General features: G+C 37.3%; 2 protein-coding genes across 14 annotated transcripts in view; one reads left to right on the forward strand and one right to left on the reverse strand.

Annotated features, from left to right (window-relative positions):
* Chd9 (chromodomain helicase DNA binding protein 9) overlaps nt 1–18,668 on the forward strand; it is a 220,642-nt gene that overhangs the window by 193,667 nt on the left and 8,307 nt on the right. For 10 of the 13 annotated variants that reach the window (XM_075976847.1, XM_075976851.1, XM_075976849.1 and 7 more), the window contains 8 exons: nt 740–942; nt 5,228–6,121; nt 6,852–7,012; nt 7,962–8,234; nt 9,065–9,233; nt 12,067–12,206; nt 12,659–12,853; nt 15,894–16,022. In XM_075976847.1, the coding sequence (XP_075832962.1) occupies nt 740–942; nt 5,228–6,121; nt 6,852–7,012; nt 7,962–8,234; nt 9,065–9,233; nt 12,067–12,206; nt 12,659–12,853; nt 15,894–16,022 (2,164 nt within the window). The remainder of the gene's footprint in view (nt 1–739; nt 943–5,227; nt 6,122–6,851; nt 7,013–7,961; nt 8,235–9,064; nt 9,234–12,066; nt 12,207–12,658; nt 12,854–15,893; nt 16,023–18,668) is intronic. The other 3 variants (XM_075976854.1, XM_075976857.1, XM_075976859.1) reach the window with 1 other exon arrangement.
* LOC142852259 (large ribosomal subunit protein eL31-like) lies at nt 3,176–3,584 on the reverse strand. Its single transcript, XM_075976861.1, has one exon. The coding sequence runs from the start codon at nt 3,582–3,584 to the stop codon at nt 3,234–3,236; it is 351 nt and encodes a 116-aa protein (XP_075832976.1). The 3' UTR covers nt 3,176–3,233.

Raw genomic sequence — 18,668 nt, forward strand, 5'->3', positions numbered from 1 at the left:
CTGGAATACTTATCAGCCCCCAACGTGAAGTGCAGAATACTCCCTGTTTTGCTTATTCTGTGCCTCTCCCTCCACCCAAATTGTAGCCTGGTCCCCTCTTACTCTCCAGTGTGCCACTCACCTGTGATGCATTTATGATTCTTCTTACATTATTTTATTGGTGTGTGGGGGTGGGGTGTGTATATGTGTGTGTACATACTCATGTGTAGGCCTTAGAATAGCTTGTAAGAATGTCTTCTTTTTTTCTGCCATCTGTGTCCTAGGGATCAGACTCAGGTCAGCATTCTTAGTGGCAAGCACTGTTTTATCCACTGAGCCATCTTGCTGGCACATTGATGCTTTTCTTGATCACTCAAGTCTGAACTGAGCCTTCTTTCTTCTTTGCCCTCCTGAAATTCTTTCTTTCTATAACTCTTACAATAATACATAGTATTTCATACTGCAGATGTATCTTTGTCATTTATTTAAGAACAAGGTCATATAATTTTATCTTCTGTGCATGTTTTCTCATTTAGTTAATATATAGAAGCAATGTCTAAAGGAACAGAGCAGTATATATCAATAGAGTTATGAATGGATGAGTCATCTAGAATTTTGAAATTATTTTGAAGGCTAAAATCTGAATTTAATCTTGTAAAGTATTAGGTACTACAAGTGTTTTAAGGCTGTGTTGCAGTCTTTATTTTTACTATTAATATTTTAGTGACGTGTATTTTTTTCTTAATCTGGTTCACTATAGATGGACAAGGAGAGAAGAAGCTGACTTTTATAGAGTTGTGTCTACATTTGGAGTAGTTTTTGACCCTGACAGAGGCCAATTTGATTGGACAAAATTCAGAGCCATGGCTAGGCTACACAAGAAAACTGATAACAGTTTGGAGAAGTATTTGTATGCATTCATGTCCATGTGTCGGAGGGTTTGTCGTCTTCCTGCCAAAGAAGGTATGTATAAGGTTTTTTCCCCCTGTGTAAGTAAAATAAACAAAATTATCAAAATTGGAAATTTCTAAGTGTTTAGAACTATAAATTATACTGAAAGACCATTGTTCCTTGAACCTGTTACTACACTGATAAAATGAGATAAAACGATACACACCAAATTTTAAGAAAATAACTTGTTTAATCCTAGCACTATATAGTCAAAAGCAGGTGGATCTCTGAGTTCAAGGTTAGCATGGTCTACATCGTAAGTTCCAGGTCAGCCAGGGCTATGTAGAGAAGCCCTGTGTCAAACAAAACCAAAATAAATAAATAACTTGTGTTGTATCAAGAAGCACTATTCCCTTGTAGTCACCCACTACCTCTGGCTCTTACAGCCTTCCCAGTTCTTAGATGGAGCAGCACATTAAGATCTACACAATCTCAACATGGAGAGGGAGCAGGCCATCTCATGCCTAGCCAAGGAGCTTTGGACAATTTATAGAGTTTTCTTTAAGGGTGTAGCCCTGATAGATCTTCCTTACACCAGTGACTGGCCACACATCTAAGAGCATAAGGGCAGTACAAACTGTATTTTATGTGCTTTAGGAACACAAAATTGAGTGGGTATGGAAACAAGTGTAGCTCTGGAAGAATTTTGAGTGAGTATGATCATAATACACTGTATGAAATTCTCAAAATGAATTAAAAATGCAAAAATGACATGTGTTTAACAATAGCTTTATAATAAGGAGAAGAGGAAAGGTTAAAGGATCGGTTTTTTAATGTAAACAGAAAGAGCATGTTTTGAGTCCCTCTTACAAAACTTTGAAAGGGATTATTTACCTAATAACTTGCAGACAGCGAAGTCCCCATTTTTAGATGTTTTAAAGAATTTTGGTAGGATCATCTAAAGAAGATGGCACGTGAGCTAGCTGACTCTTCAGCTAAGATGCTCTTCTGGGATGACTCTCTCCTGTTAGGCCCAGAGAAAGCACTTGTTGCCATTGGTCAGCACTTCTTTCAGCATATACCATGCCGTGTGCAGTCCTTCTGCTCTTTCCTGTGTTTGTTGTGTTTACATTGGCCCAATATGTGTGGGAGTTGCTTTTCTTCTCCACCAAGTATGTTCTTTGGGACTAAATTCATGTCATCAGGCTTGTTAACAAGTACTCTTACCCACTGATAGTTCTTACATACCCCTCTGTTTTTGTTGTTATTGCTTTGTGTATGTGTGTGTGTGTTTTGTTTTGTCTTTTTTTAAAAAAAATAACTTATTTTTATTCTATTTGCACTGGTATTTTCCCTTCATGTCTGTGTGTGGAGTCAGAGACAGCTGTTAGCTGCCATATGGGTGCTGGGAACAGAACCCGGGTCCTCTGGAAGAGCAGCAGTCAGTGCTCTTAACCGCTGAGCCATCTCTCCAGCCCCGTTTTGTCTTGTTTCGTTTTGTTTTGAGACAGGCTCTCACTGGGTAGCCTTGGATGGCCTGGAACTTACTTTGTAGCCCTTAACCTCAGAGACCCATCTGCCTCTGCCTCCCAGGTGCTGGAATCAAAGGTGTGTATCTACCCTATCAGCCCTCTATTCTTTATTGATCATGATTAATAACCGTTAAGTCCAGTAGTTGTTTCAGAGTAAAAGCATAAGTAGCTTGCTAAAACTCCTGAAAATCCGGTTTCTCTTTTTACTTTTATTTCCTAATATATTTATTGTGAGTTTGCCAAATAATGTAGCAAATATCTTAATTACCCAGTGTCAAGAAATTCGGGGTAGTTTCAGTTTGCTTTACTTTTATGGCTAACACACTGTGAGTACTAAATAAATAGTTATTATTCTATGTTGTTCAGGAGTAATAACAAAGAAAACCAATTGCAGACATTCAGGACAGATACAGTTTAGCCTCCCAGATATGCTAGCTGATTTGGAAATAGACTTGAAATACAGACTTTTCTTGGCTCACAGTCCCCCTGCCCCTTTTTTCCCAGTACTAGGATTATTTGCATCACTACCACACTTGGCCTTTACTGATGTACGTTTGTTTTCTAGGACACCCATGTGGTACTTGAGTGTCTTCATTGTTCCTCATCGTAATGGACCTTAATGTCTTTGAAAGTATCATCAGTCATTTTGCCATATTTCCTCCTGTTTGGATTTGAGTTTTCATATGATTGGATTGAGTGTGTTTATTTTGGCAAGAGTACCACAGAATGATGTTGTATCACTTTCTTTTCTATTTTCTTTTCTTTCTTTTTTTGGGGGGCAGTTCTCCAACTTTGAGATTCAGTAGGTTAGTTCTCATCCACATTGATTGTCTATAGATTTTTGAATGTGGTAACAGGCACATAAATTACCAATGTGTAGAGTTTGTTTGGTGAGTCCTCATCCTCATTACGTTTTCTGGACAAACGTACCCAGATACGGTATGGAACATTCCTTATTCCTTTGGCCCAGACGGGTTTATTGAACCTGGTATCAATCTGCACATCTGGAGTCCCCATATCCTTCATGGCAAATTTCCGGATTTCTTTTGAGTGGCCTAGGAGCACACTTCTTGAAGCCCATGCATGGATGTGCTTGTGAATGTTGATGGTGTATTCTCGGGTCACCACCTCGTTGATGGCAGAACGGCCCTTCTTCTTGCCACCCTTCTTTGCGGGAGCCATTCTGCCGGGCCCAAGCTCTCTTTTCTATTTTTTTGAAACAAGGTCTCAATATATAGACCGTGCCAACCTCCATCTCAGAGATCCTCCTGCCTTTGCCCTCCCCAGTGCTGCAATTAAAGCTGTCTGTCACCATGCCCAGTTTGTTGTATCTTTTGTATAATATTTAATAATGCCATGAGGGTTGTGCTGTCAGAACAGTATTCATGTGAATCGTTTGGGCAGGGTAGTTTATGATGTTTTTCTACTTTATCTTTTCCCATGTAATTAACAATAATTTGGAGTCTCATAAACCCTGTTTCTGCTCAGATCTACTTTATCTTTTCCCATGTAATTAACAATAATTTGGAGTCTCACAAACCCTGTTTCTGCTCAGACCTTTAAAAATCTGTTTGGTGGACTGGAGAGTTGACTCAGTGGTTGAGAGCACTGGCTGCTCTTGCAGAGGACTCGGGTTTGATTTCCAGCACCCACATAGCAGCCAACAATGGAAATCCATCTCTTTAGCTTCCTGTGGCAGCAAGCACACACATAGCTGCACACATGGTTGCATACATGGTACAGGCAAAAAAGTTCACACACATAAAGTATAAATAAATAACCCCAAAAATGAATCTATTGGTTTTAGTGCCTGCTATATATTCAGTCTTGACTGCAGTGGTTTTTCTGTGTAGTCCAACTGTAAGGTAGAATGCTTCTTCATCTGAATTCATTTACAGGATATAAACTATAACCCACTCTATTTTTGCCCAAATCTCATCTTATCCTTCCTATCTATCTATCTATCTATCTATCTATCTATCTATCTATCTATCTATCTATCTATTTTAATTTTTTCAAGACAGGGTTTTTGTGTAGCCCTATAGGTTGATCCCTGCCTTCTTGTAATGAGACATTTTAAAAGTGATTTTCAAGAGCCATTAACCAGATTCACAAAGTAAGGACTTCACCAAAGCAAATGTACTATGAACTAATGCTGAAGCTGAACTCCCTGTCCCTGGTAACTTGTGTGATGTTTGGCTGATAGATGATGTATCCCTCAAGCATTAAAAATCCCCTTGTCCCTGGGTGTGGTGGTACACGCTGGAGGGAAAGGCAGGTGGATCTGGTAAGTTTGAGGCCCTGTCTTAGAAAAACAAACAAAAATCTCTTTCTAACCTAAGATATGTTACACACTATGAGATAAGCCTGTGTTACATTTATTTATTGGGTATCACTGAACCCTTCTAATTATATTTATAAGCAAACTTAGAGGTTTTGTTTGTTTTTGGCTTTTCAAGACAGGATTTCTCTGTGTAACAGTCCTGGCTGTCCTGAAACTTGTTCTGTAGACCAGGCCTCGAAATCACAGAGATCCACCTGCCTATGCATCCCAGGGATTAAAGGTGTACACCACCATTACAAGAATTTTTTAAAAGCAAATTCTTCTTTATGGTAACATACTTCTGAAGTAATTATGTGTTACTCATTTAAAAATATAGATATCTTAATGTTTCATGAGTTTCATAATTTAAAAAAACATTTTGCATATTTGTAGTTCTAGAAATTATAATGATATTATATAGAGACATATTTTAAAGTTGCCTTATGTTAAATCTCCCATGAAACATTTTTGAATTAGTATTTTGATCCTTGTTTCAATATAGAATTGGTGGATCCAAATATATTTATTCAACCAATCACAGAAGAGCGTGCTTCTAGAACTTTATATCGCATTGAACTTCTAAGAAAAGTACGGGAACAGGCCCTTCGACACCCACAGTTGTTTGAACGCCTGAAGCTTTGTCATCCAAATCCAGACTTACCTATCTGGTGGGAATGTGGCCTTCATGATAGGGATTTGCTTATTGGTGCTGCCAAACATGGAGTAAGTCGGACAGACTATCATATTCTGCGTGATCCTGAACTCTCGTTTATGGCAGCTCAAAGGAACTACAATCAGAGTAAGGTGGCTCATTCGAGGACTTGCACCCCACTTTTGCAGCAATACCAAGTAGCACTTTCTGCTTCTCCTCTTACCTCTTTACCTAGGCTGCTAGAAGCTAAAGGTACTCTCCTAGAGGATATGAAAGCTAAAAATGAAAACCTTAAGGAAGAGCCACAGTCTTCTGAAGAAGAATCTATGTCTTCTATAGAAACAAGGACACGAGTTAAGTCTGAGCCTGTAAGTCCAAAGAACGGTGTTTTATCACAGGCTACTGGAGACCAGAAATCTGGTGGGAAAAGTGAAACAAACAGACGCATGGTTGCAGCAAGAACAGAACCCCTAACTCCAAACCCAGCTTCTAAGAAACAGAGAGTCCACAAAAGAGGATCCGAATCCAGTTCTGAGTCAGACTCTGATTCTGAACGCTCATCGTGTTCTTCCAGATCTTCCTCTTCTTCCTCCTCCTCTTGCTCACACTCTCGATCAGGCTCTAGTTCTTCTTCATCCTCATCTTGTTCTTCAGCATCCTCTTCCTCTTCCTCCTCCTCCTCCTCATCATCATCTTCATCATCTTCCGAAGAAAGTGACAGTGAAGAAGAAGTCCAAAAGCGAGGTACATGCATAATTTTGTTATGTTATGAGTTTTTCAAATGAAAATATACAGAGCTTGATTTAAATAACTGAAACATGCACAAAGTTGTAAGCTTAAATGTTTATGCTTATAAAGTTTCTTAGAAAAGTATGATTGAGATAGCTCAATAAAATCAATTAAACATTTTTTTAAATAAAGATGATTGAGGAAACTAGAGTTAGTTACATAATTCCTATTCTGTATTCAAGGCATTCCTAAATAGACAGAGGAGTTTGAAGTCTTACATAGTCGCTTGCATTCTTTGTGATTGCGGGAATAAGTTTATTAATGAACAAATAAAGGATGTTTATAGCTACTTCCAGGAATCTTAGATTAAAAAGACAAACAAGAATATCCTAGGTTGTACTTGGCATCTACAGTCAGTAGAAGGATGTTCTCTCAGCCAAGTATTACCGGGTGGTCCTTTTCTCCAGGTGTCTTTGCAGCAGGCCAACAGTTAAGGTACAAGTCAGCATGAAGCTTTTTCAGGAACCTCTCTGGTATAAAGGGTCTCATCTTCTACTGGAGCTGAGTCCCTCGTCACAGTTCTCTAGGCATAACTTTTAGGGTTGCTACAAGCAACATGTCCAGCTCTAAGGGTTACCTTACTTAGAGAATTGTGGAATATTTAAGAAATGTCATAAGATTATAAAAGTATGCATAAAATTGCTTTATGTGGATTTTAAAAGGTGATTATAATTGTCCTCATTAGAAGGTACGCCTCATGTGAAAGCCTATGATGAAGAAAGTGTTGCATCATTGAGCACTACCCAGGATGAGACCCAGGACAGTTTCCAGGCAAACAATGGCACACCAGAGCCTGCATGCTTATTACAAGGTGGCTACATGCTGGCAGCCTCATATTGGCCGAAGGTAAATGAATAAGTTACAGTTGACATAGGTCATTTTTAAATTTTTCTGAATAGCTTTGATGGGTAAACATTCTTTTGTTTTGTCCTTTTTTTTTCTTCTGCTTCCTGAATTCTGGAATTAAAGGCGTGCACCACCACATCTGACATAATGGCAAATACTCTTATATGAAAAAATTGACCATTGTAAATTTATGATGACACATTGGCATTTGCATCAAAAGTATAAATTATTACTGCCTGTTAAATGAGTTATATGTATATGCTTCTCAGTGTAACTTTGGAGTATTTAGAATGACAAACTGTGAGTGCCTTTTGTAGTTTTAAACTACCAAAAGGTTTGTTTTAAAATAGGTACATTCAGTGATAAAAGCAGCTATGATGAGTTACCGTAATCCCCATATGTGACTGGACCAGTACAGGGCACCTTTAGGAATGAGGCTGGGAAGTGCAAGATTCTGTTCTCTTTCTGTATTTCTAAGTTGCTTTTTCTTTTTCAATAATGCATCCCTGTATTATATTTGTTGTTACAAAGAAAAAAGAGGGCTACAGATGTAGCTTCACTAATAGATTATGTGCCTAGCATCCAAAGACTCTGGTTTAACTGGGTCCTGTGGCATACATCTATATTATATTTCTATAATTCGATCTATTAGAAGGTGGAAAGAAGAGGATCAGAAGTTCAGGGTCATCTTGGGCTATTTAATGTGTTCAAGGCGAGACTTTTTTGTAGGAGTATCTTTGTGGTATAATGCTTTTGATTTCACCAAAGGGAATTTTTACTTGAATAATTTACAGAATTATAATACATATGAGAATATATACATATATATATGTACATACTACACACAGTGATATATCTAGTTTAAGTCATCAAAACTCTTAGATTATTTGATTTCCTAAGGTCTGACCTAATTACTAAAAGTATGCCTTGATGTTACCTGCTTTTCTAGGATCGGGTAATGATCAACCGCTTGGACAGTATTTGTCAAACAGTCCTGAAAGGGAAGTGGCCTTCAGCTAGAAGAAGTTATGATACTAACATTGTGGCATCTTTCTATACCACAAAACTGCTGGATAGCCCTGGAGCAGCTACAGAATATAGCGAGCCCAGTGTACCTACGCCCCCAGCCGTTGCTGTAAAAGAAGAGAATGAACAGTCAACACAGATGTCAAAGGTGAAGAAGCATGTACGCGAAAAGGAGTTTACAGTGAAAATCAAAGACGTATGTGTATTTTTATTGCCCTAGGGCCTGGTTGCGATTGCGGTGTGCAGCATGCTTTTCCTGCAGATGGCTGCCTGCTCTTACTCTTCCTTCCTTCACGTACTTATTCCATGGTATTTGGATTGTCTCTCTTCTGAAATCTAGGTTCTTCAAGTTGAATCCCATTAAAGGGCTTTTCATTAAATATGTTTCTCTCCCAAGTATAGTTTTGCTGAACAAGATGTTTCTTAAAAAAATGTGACAATTTCTGTTCTAGTCTTTTTTATATATTTATGTTGGTATACCAGTGTACTTTTCCCTCTTAAACACTTAGTGTGCCCTAATATTAGTAATGTTTCTTTTACTATGATCTTTGAAACTTAATTATTTGCTATCTAAAATATGGGTGAGATTTAATGTGGAGGACACACATGTAACCCTAGCACCCTAAAGACTGAGAAAGGAGCAGGAAGAAATTGAGGGCAACCAGAGGGCACACAATAAGACCATATTTCATACAGAAAAAAAAATGCATACGTGTATATATGTGTACTTGTAGATGATGTCCTCTAAAAGTGTCATGAATAATGTACCTAGAGATACCTGTCTAAAACTGACAGTGTTACAATTATCATGCGCTTCTCACATGAAAATCTTTGGTTTATATTTATTATAGAAAAGATTAATGTGCTTTTCTTGTATTGATTTGTAAACAGGAAAACCTCAATAGTGTATCAGGGATTTTGCCTTCACTCTTTCTAAAAAATATTTTTCTTGATATCCTACAGTACGGTTTTTCTTAACATTTCCTATCTTAATAATTGTTTTGGTTTGTTTGTTTGTTTTAATAGGAAGGTGGGTTGAAGCTGACGTTTCAGAAGCAGGGGCTTGCCCAGAAAAGACCATTTGATGGTGAAGATGGTGCCCTGGGCCAGCAGCAGTACCTCACTCGACTTCGGGAGCTCCAGAGTGCTTCAGAGACAAGCCTTGTTAATTTTCCAAAATCTATGCCAGCATCAGGTAAATATGCAAATAGTAACTTTTTATTACCAAGATATTCCTTTTCATTTACAGATCTTTTTTATAGACTTTTAAAATAAAAATTTATTTTTTCTTTAGTGTTAGGGACCTCCTTAAAATCTATAAAGTAGTCAGCATAATACTGACTCTTATTAATTACTGGGACATGTATATATGGTGTGTGTGTGTGTATATGTGTGCATACACGTGCATGAGATCAAACTCAGAACTTCATGTATGCTTAGTCTCTTTACCACTGCACTGCATCACCAACCAACCCTATTGGAACTTGAACATGACATTTTGAATCATAGCAGTTTGGTTTGAGAGGTTTACATATTTGGATAGAGATACCATTTTTTTCAGGTAGGTTTTAACAGATAAAAGTTAGAGTAGCATTTGGTAAGGTAGGATATTTGTGCTTCCAACAGTGCTTTAAGTCACATGGTAATGGTTGTTGGTAGAAGACTCTGCCTATGTCTTCAGGGCAGATCAAAGCATTTTGGAAACAATTATCATATTAATATTTTTTCTCTTGAGTTTTTATTTCTTTTAACCTTGTGGCAACTTGCATCAACACATTTACTAAATACATCATTTATGCCATGTGTTGTATGTTCTTTGAACAATGAAGAATGCATTGGATGGGCTGGAGAGATGGTTCAGTAGTTAGAGCACTTGTTCTTACAGAGGACCTGGCTCACAATTGTCTATAACTCCAGTTCTAGGGGGATTCCTGCACCCTCTTCTGACCTCCACAGGCACCAAACATGCAAATGTTTAACACACATATGTACAGGCAAAACAGTGTACTTATAAAATTAAAATGAATAACTAAAAATATTTTAAATGCACTCAACAAGGTTTTTGTCTTGTTTGACCTCCCTCTACCTGTGTTCTTCTTTAATTGTCAAGAATTAAGAATGATGTTTAAGATCATTTGAGTCTCAGCAGTGTTCATCACCTATGCTTAGCCCCAGAAATACTTGTTTTAGTTGAAGAAAATGAATGGGTTGAATTTTCTTTATACCTTTTTATTTCAGAAGGACTCTACTTTAGTAGGAACTAAGTCTGGTTGCCACATATTACTTGGAAGCATCTCAAAACTGTTACTGTGCATGAGCATAGTGTATGGGACGCCTACAGTTTGGGAATTGATTGCTGTTCTCAGCTGATGCTATTTCTACCTTTTAAACTATGGACTAGCTTGGCGCCACTGGCACCAGTTTTGTCTCCTGTGGATTCATGAACCATTCAGTGTAATTTTCTAGTTGCTAGTTGTCAAACATGTCAGGCTTACAGTTGAAGGGCTGAGGCTTTAACTTGGTGGATGAAGTGTTTGCCAGATAATGAGCTTGAAGGTCCGCGTGAAGATCCCTGGCCACTCATAAAGACTAGGCAAGTGTGGTAGGCCACCTTAATCCCCGTGCTTATTAGCCAGCCAACAGGGGCTCCTTGGGACAGGGTGGCTAGCTGAACTAGACCAATCAGTGACCTCTGGATTCACTGAGAAACCCTGCCTCATGAAATAAAGTGGGGAGCAATTGAGGAAGACATCCCATGGCAATCTGTGGCCTCCACACACACATGCGCATCCATATCTACCACATGCATACTCATATGCTCCCTTCACCCCTGCAGCAACATTGAAGGTAAGTGTTTCTATACATGGAATGTAAGCTTCCAGAATATGCTTTACAGTTATAGTTTGTAGTTAAGGAGCTCTTTTTTTCTCAATAGAACATGAGGACAAATGGAGGTCAGCTGTGGACTCTCATGCGCACCCTCCGTGGGTTTGCTGTCCCCGCTCTTGCCCTGAAAGCTCTAAGATACTACTAGTACTTAGATCATGTGAAGGTTTCAATGGCATTGCAACTGGAGATTGTCCAGCTTTACCCGAGTAATTCTTTGATGAATAATACTATATATAGTGCATAGTAATTATATATAAAATATTATATATTATATAGCAAGTATACTTTATGTAGTTATTGCTATTATATGTTTCTTTTTGTATTGTATCAATACTTTTTATATTAAGAATATAAATATAGAGCCTAAAGGGATGTCTCAGTGGTTAAGAGTGCACATAGCTCTTGCAGAGCATTTGTTTCAGGCACCTACATCAGGCAGCCACAAATGCCTTAACTTCAGCTCCGGGGCTTCAGTGCCCACCTGCTTCTGAGCTCATCAGGGACCTGCACTTACATGTATACATCCACACACAAACACAGACACATGCAAAAAATTTAAAATTAATGAAATTTTAGAGAATATAATAATAGTGATATGTATAATAGTAATGATCACACTAGTTTTAAAACTGTATTAAAACCATGTTCAAATTTCAAGTATTATTTTTAGTTCTGTGTAGTTATCTTAGTATTTTATAAAATACATTTTGATAATTGCAAATGTGAAATCTGCTTCTCTTTTCCTTCTTGGACTTTTTGGAAGTTAATTAGCATTAATATTTTTGAGCCCTCTCATTGTCTGTAAAATGAAGTGGAAAGAGAAAGAGATGTTACATTGTTTTGTTGAATTAAGTAAAACAATATACAAAGTGTTCAGTAAAGAGTTTACTACAAATCAGGTAAGGATGCCCATAATCCCCAGATGCAGATGGCTCAAACCAGGAGGACTGAGGTTGGGAGGCTAGTGTGAGCTACTGGATGAGAGATCTAGATTAAAAAATTTCTAAGAGAAATTAGCATATTTTTAATTCAGGAACTTCTTAGTTTGGGGTATAAAAAAACAAATTTCATCTACATTTAGAAAAGTTGTAATGTTCCATTTATTTTCCGTTACTATTTTGCATTTTTAATTTGACTAGGTACTTCCATTCAGTCAACCCTTGGTGCCAATGGAGTGATATTAGACAACCAGCCTATAGTGAAGAAAAGACGAGGAAGGAGGAAGAATGTAGAAGGTGTCGACATCCTCTTTTTGAACAGAAATAAGCCACCTAATCATGTAAGTAAAACTGTTTTAAAATTATTTATCCTTAAGTCTGAAATTCAGTCCTAATAAGTATACAATTTCTGTTTTATATTTTTTAATAAAATAAATAAGGAAATTAGTTTTCCATACTTTCAAATTTGATCTTAATAGAATTTAATAATGACAAAAAGCCACAAAAATTTTGAGTTTAAATGACTTGGCAGAATTTAGACACTGCTTTCTTCTTCTTTACAAAAGAAGGACTGTTGTATCTGGGCATGGGGGAGCACTTGTGTGAGCCCAGTATTCAGTGTGCACAGGGAAGAAGACCACTGTCAGTTTCAGGGCAGTCAGGAATGCATAACATGGCCCAGGGTGTGTGTGACAGTTACTCTGTTGAACCAGAATTAGAGTAATAAAGCATGGAAATAAAAATGTTATTTGATTTTTTCTGCAGTTTTACTTTAGCTTTAACCACCTCACAGATTTCCACAGGGATAAATCCAGCACTATCCTATACTCAGCCTCAGAGAATTCCTGATATAGAAAGTCCAGTTCCAGTTATTAATCTCAAAGATGGAACAAGGCTTGCAGGAGATGATGCACCGAAGAGAAAGGACCTGGACAGATGGCTTAAGGAGCACCCGGGTTATGTGGAAGACTTGGGAGCTTTTATTCCAGTAAGTACATTTTAAATCTTGATACATTTTGTTTCTTTGATTCATCATACCTTTAATAATGAAATACAAATTCTTATCAATTTGTCCTAAATATGTGTTTTGCCTAAGTTTAGGAAAATTATTAGAAAGAAATAATTACCATGTTTCCCAAATTATAATTCTGTATTGCTTTCCTTTTTGCCTTTAATAAATACTTAATTATAAAATCACTTCAGGTTAGATAAGGTGGCACACACCTGTAATACCAGTGCTCAAAAAGAATTTTAAGTTCAAAGCTGTTTTTGTTTAATAAACAAACAAACAAACAAACAAACAAACTTCTGATATAAAGCACTTTATCATACCCAATAAAGGTTGTGGTGGAATAAAACTTCTAACCCTTTGTTCTCAACAAGTTTATTTTACAGTAGTAATAAATACAAAGTAATCTAAATGTTGAAATAATGTTTGCCTACCAATACACTTAATGCTTTACATCCATTGTCTCCTTTAGCATAACCTTATTCCGATAATACTGTAAAAATTTTTTATTTATTTTCTTTTATTTTTAGCTTTTTTTCAAGACAGGGTTTCTCTGTGTAACAGCCCTGGCTGGCATGGAATGCTCTTTGTTAACCAGGCTGGCCTCGAACTCACAGAATTCCGCCTGCCTCTGCCTCCCAAGTGCTGGGATTGAAGGCGTGCGCCACCAGCACAGTTATTCTTTTAATCTATGATGTTGAAATATTTAAATTTTGAAAACTTTACATGCAATGTGAAAGGGAGTGTGATTATTACTATTTTATTAACAAAATAAAATTACTTTCATTGTTTTTTCATATAAAGCAAGTAGATAATCTCTAGTCTTTAGAATGTTCTTTATATTTACAGGACATTTTAATCCAGTATTTCTGTCTTTTTTTTTAAAGATTTATTTATTTATTATGTATACAACATTCTGCCTCGATGTGTGCCCACACGCCAGAGGAGGGTGCCAGATCTCAGTACAGATGGCTGTGAGCCACCATGTGGTTGCTGGGAATTGAACTCAGGACCTCTGGAAGAACAGCCAGTGCTCTTAACGGCTGAGCCATCTCTCCAGCCCCCCAGTATTTCTGTCTTATTACCAAGCAACAACCTAGTAGTCTAAAACAGAAAGCCTTAGTCTGGTATTTTAGGTGCCTTTCATTTCCCTAGTTGTACAACAATTCCCACAAATACTCAATCTTCCCTTTAATTCCTTTCCATTTTATTATCAAATACTTCAGTAATTATGTGAATAGTGGTTTTCACTATAACTACACCAGGCTATGAAAATGGATGAAACCTATGAATTCATAACATGTTAGAAAATAACGTTCTTTTATTCAACAGACATAATTATATTATGTGACACTACTAAGTACTAGTTATAATTTCAGTAACTAAAATACAAAGTCCTTACCCATGTAATACTGCCTAGCCTCCAAAGGGTTTCCATACCTCTTTCTTAAAATTACAAATGAGGTTGTTTTATATATATATTTATTATGTATACAATATTCTGTTTGTGTGTGTGCCTGCAGGCCAGAAGAGGGCACCAGACCCCATTACAGATGGTTGTGAGCCACCATGTGGTTGCTGGGAATTGAACTCAGGACCTTTGGAAGAGCAGGCGGTGCTCTTAACTTCTGAGCCATCTCTCCAGCCCCTACAAATGAGTTTTTATTAGCTTTTTCTGTAGTTAAATATTTCTAAGGTGACCTTAGAATGTAACAGAGATGGAGTTTGCTCAAAGTGCCATGAACAGAAAGATTAGAACAATTGACTGCCTAGGCAGAGTAAAATATATGAAGAAAATAAGAAAGTTGAATAGTAAGTGAGAAGACTCCTTTAGCATAAGAGGAAGGTATTCCAGGCATTGTAGAATAACAGTGGAAAGCGTTAGAGGATTGTATGCATTTGGGCATATTCACAAAATAGTGACTGATCTGAGGGTCCAGAGTATGGCAGAGAACAAGGGGAGTAACTGTAAAATAAGCTCAGGCTGAGGAGATACTATTAGGCCCAGTCAAAGAGTTTGAGCAATTAATTTCTTGAAATTTTATGATTGATTGGCAATAGTTCCAAACATCAAAGCCTTCCTTGTATACAGTTGAAGAGACAAATTTAATACAGTTTTCATTTTTATTGCCAGATTTTGGATTTGGATTTTTTGTTTATTGTTTTGTTTTGACATAGTGTCTTTCTGTATAGCCTTGGCTGTCCTTAATCTTGCTCTATAGGCTATCTGCCTGCCTTTGCCTTCCGAGTGCTGAGACTAAAGGTGTGTACCACCACACTCAGCCTTCTTTTTGATCTATCTTTTTTACTTCATCGCTGAATGACTTTGAAAAAAATAACCTCTCTCTGTCTTATTTTGTACTATAAAAAATACCTTTATTATTGTGAGGGTTACATGAGAAGAAAAATAACAGAGATTAAAAGAAATGAAAGTCTCTAGCAAAATTATGAATTGCTGTAGCAGTGCTTGGTGGCATACACCTGTACCCAGAGTGTTCGAGTCAGAGGCAAGAGGGTTACCAATTCAAGCACATTGTTGGTTCAGAATAAGGTCAGGGTCAACCTGCCTCAAAAACAAACAAATAATTATAGCACAGAGGAAGCCTAAGGAGTTTCTCCTGGAATTTACTAGATGAGAAACTCATCAAATGAAATGTAGGTGATGGAAAGTAACAAGCTGTTCCATTAGCACCAGTAGACCCCTCCAGGTGTCAGGTGTCGCTCTCTAGGTTTTCTATGGCCTTTAAGGAAGAGCTGGCAGAGTCTCACTGCAAGTATCATACTTTCATGTAGAACCCATAATAGTGATCATCATAGTGGCCTTGAGTACATTTTCAAATATAAAATCTAAAAAAATGTAAAACTTAATTAAAATATTTAAAGTTTAAAATTTTCAGCTGACTAGAGAATAAGAGTTTTCACCTCGTGTAGGGCTAAGTTCCTTGGTCAGCTCGCGTGCATCATTCTGATAGTGTTTAACAGAGCCACAAGCTTCAAAGTGTTCCTTGGTATGTTTTAGAGAGTGCAGCTTCATGAGGGGAGACCCAAACAGAAAAGGCATCGGTGCCGAAACCCTAATAAATTGGATGTCAACAGTCTCACTGGAGAGGAACGTGTGCAGCTCATTAACAGAAGGAATGCAAGAAAGGTAGCTATGTCTCTTGTTAACCCTCTCACATTGATTCACATTTAAAGAAACTTGTTGCATTATGCATTTTCTTTTAACAGTCTAGAGGATGGGTTGAACCTAACACATTTGTGGGAAAAGATATGCATGATAATTTTTGTTTGGTCTAATATCAAATCCTGCATTATTGATGAAGCTAAGCCATTCCCCAGATCTGGCCAAGCGGCGTTGTGTATGGTCGTGCAGTATACAAGGACATTACATCTCAGGCAATGGTTCTTTTCAGGGCATAGTTTTGTTCCCCCAGGGAGGAACATTTGTTGCTGTCTGGACACGGGTTTGGTAGCCACACTCAGCATAGTGGGGAAGGGGCAAGAAGGGAACAAATGCTACTTTCCTCTACAAGGAAGAGGCCATACATCTTGCATACCTGAAGTACCAACCTAAATATCTTATGCTAAAAAATGAGAACCTACTCAAAGGTGACATCCTTTACATTATCATAAGAAATTTACTGTATCTTTATCAATGTATTTTTTTTTTCAGATAGCTCAAGTTAATATTGTTCTCTCAAGTGTCAAGTGGGCATTTTATATAATTTCCTGAAAGATGGAAATAAAATGTTTCAAAACTTATTTTATAGGTGAATGGAACTTTTATGCTTAGTTTGTGCTGACTATTCATAAATTATTAATATTTAGGCCTTTTTGGTTCAGATACTGTTAACTTTGGTAGGCCTACCAAATGATTATTTCTAGTGACATTTTCACACATGTATATCACTGTACTGTGCCCATTCACCTCCCTTGTTCAGCTTAGCCAGTTTTAAGGAGAAGGAATGTTTTTTGTTGTTTTTTTTTTATTTGTTAAGTTTAAGACGAAACGTGTGTGTGTTGTATACAAAGGTCAAAGAACAACATGTACTTGTCAGTTCTCTCCTTCCACCATGGAAGTCCTGAGGGTGGCTGTCAGACTGGGCAGCAAACGCCTTTTTATGCTTGGCCATGTCTCTGGCAGTTAGTATTCTAAATGTTCATGTTGTAAACTTTCTGGAATCCTATTCATTTCCCTTGATTTGTAGGGTTCTCTATTGTCTAAGATATCAGGTTTGGTTGTTGAATTTCTAAGGATCCACTTAATTTTAGGGGAGGAGGTTTTATTATGCTGTGTTATGTTTTTTTTGTTTAAAACAGGGTCTCATACTGTAGCTCAGGCTGACCTAGAACTCACTTTGTTGGCAGAACTAGCCTCAAACTCAGGGTATTCTTTCTTCATTAGCCTTCTGGAGATTGAGTTACAGGTTATAAATTCACTTTACCCAGAAGCTTAATAAAGAGCACTGTGCAACAGAAATCACAGAGACTAAAAAATATAAGAAAATTAGATGAGAATGGTTATAGGTATGGGTGATATACTGACTATGATAAATGAATATACATCCTCTCAAGACATTATATATGTTATATATATAGGGATACATCCAGCGATAGAATGCTTATGTAGCATTCACAGTCCCCAGTACCACTCAAGAAAAAAAGATGTAATGCATATGTTTTTAAAGGGGGTATAGAAGAAGGAACTGCTCAAATACCTTTTAGATGGCAAAGAGACATTAAATTGGTAGGTCAATATCATTGATCTAAATACTATTGATTTAAATCTTGATTTTATCATATAAAAATATTTACAATTTAATAGTATATAATTTAGTTAATATGCATAATGAATAAAAGCATGGAATTCTAAGGCCGAGGTTTGACTCCTAACTCTTGACATTATTAGATGGCTTTTTGAAGCTAACTGTAACTTCTCTGATTTTCAGGTCCTTTGTTTTGAAAATAGAAATAGAATCAAAAAGATGTTCTGAGAACTCAAATAAAATATACATGTAGTGCTTATAGTCCAGTATTTGACATAGACTTATTAAACAAGATAATATTGTAAGACACTTGAATCATCTCATTTTATCCTCATCAGACACTTTGAAGGAAATATTAATTGAAGGAAATATTATTGCCACCCCATTTTGTAGATCACAAAAGAGACTCAAAAAAATTCACTGATTTACCCGAGTTTCCATACCTGGAGAATCTGACTCCAAAGGGTTTACTTTAAGGAAGACTAGGCTACAAGGCTGGCCTCAAACTCACAGAGATCCGCCTGCCCCTGCCTCCCAAGTGCTGGAATTAAAGGCGTGCACCACCACCACCGGGCCTGTCTTGCCTTTTAAGTGCATTGTAAAGAGTAGTTAACTTTCTGCTTCAGTTATTCAACTTAAAACATTTAAGATTGCCATCATTTCTATTTCAGTTCATTCCTGTTGCTGTGACAGGTACTGTGACCAAAAGCAACTGAGAGAAGGAAAATTTCCCTTTATAGGTTCATCATCAATTGAAGTTAAGGCAGGAACTCAAACAAGAATGTGAAGACAGGGTGCTTGCTATTCCATAGAGCTATCCCTGACCAAGGAACCCACACTCAACGAGCTACAGTAGAAATTATGACGGAATGTTTTTGATGCTTTAGTCCTTGCTTGATTACTAACGTGGAGGCTTATTCTCAGCTTGTTATTTTATACAGTTCCGGCTCACCTACTAGGGAATGGTGCCACCTACAGTGGCTGGACACTCCCACATTAGTTAGCAGTCAAGACAGTCCTTCCATGGA

This window comes from Microtus pennsylvanicus, chromosome 6, assembly GCF_037038515.1.
Source record: "Microtus pennsylvanicus isolate mMicPen1 chromosome 6, mMicPen1.hap1, whole genome shotgun sequence".
Classification (NCBI taxonomy): Eukaryota; Metazoa; Chordata; class Mammalia; order Rodentia; family Cricetidae; genus Microtus; species Microtus pennsylvanicus.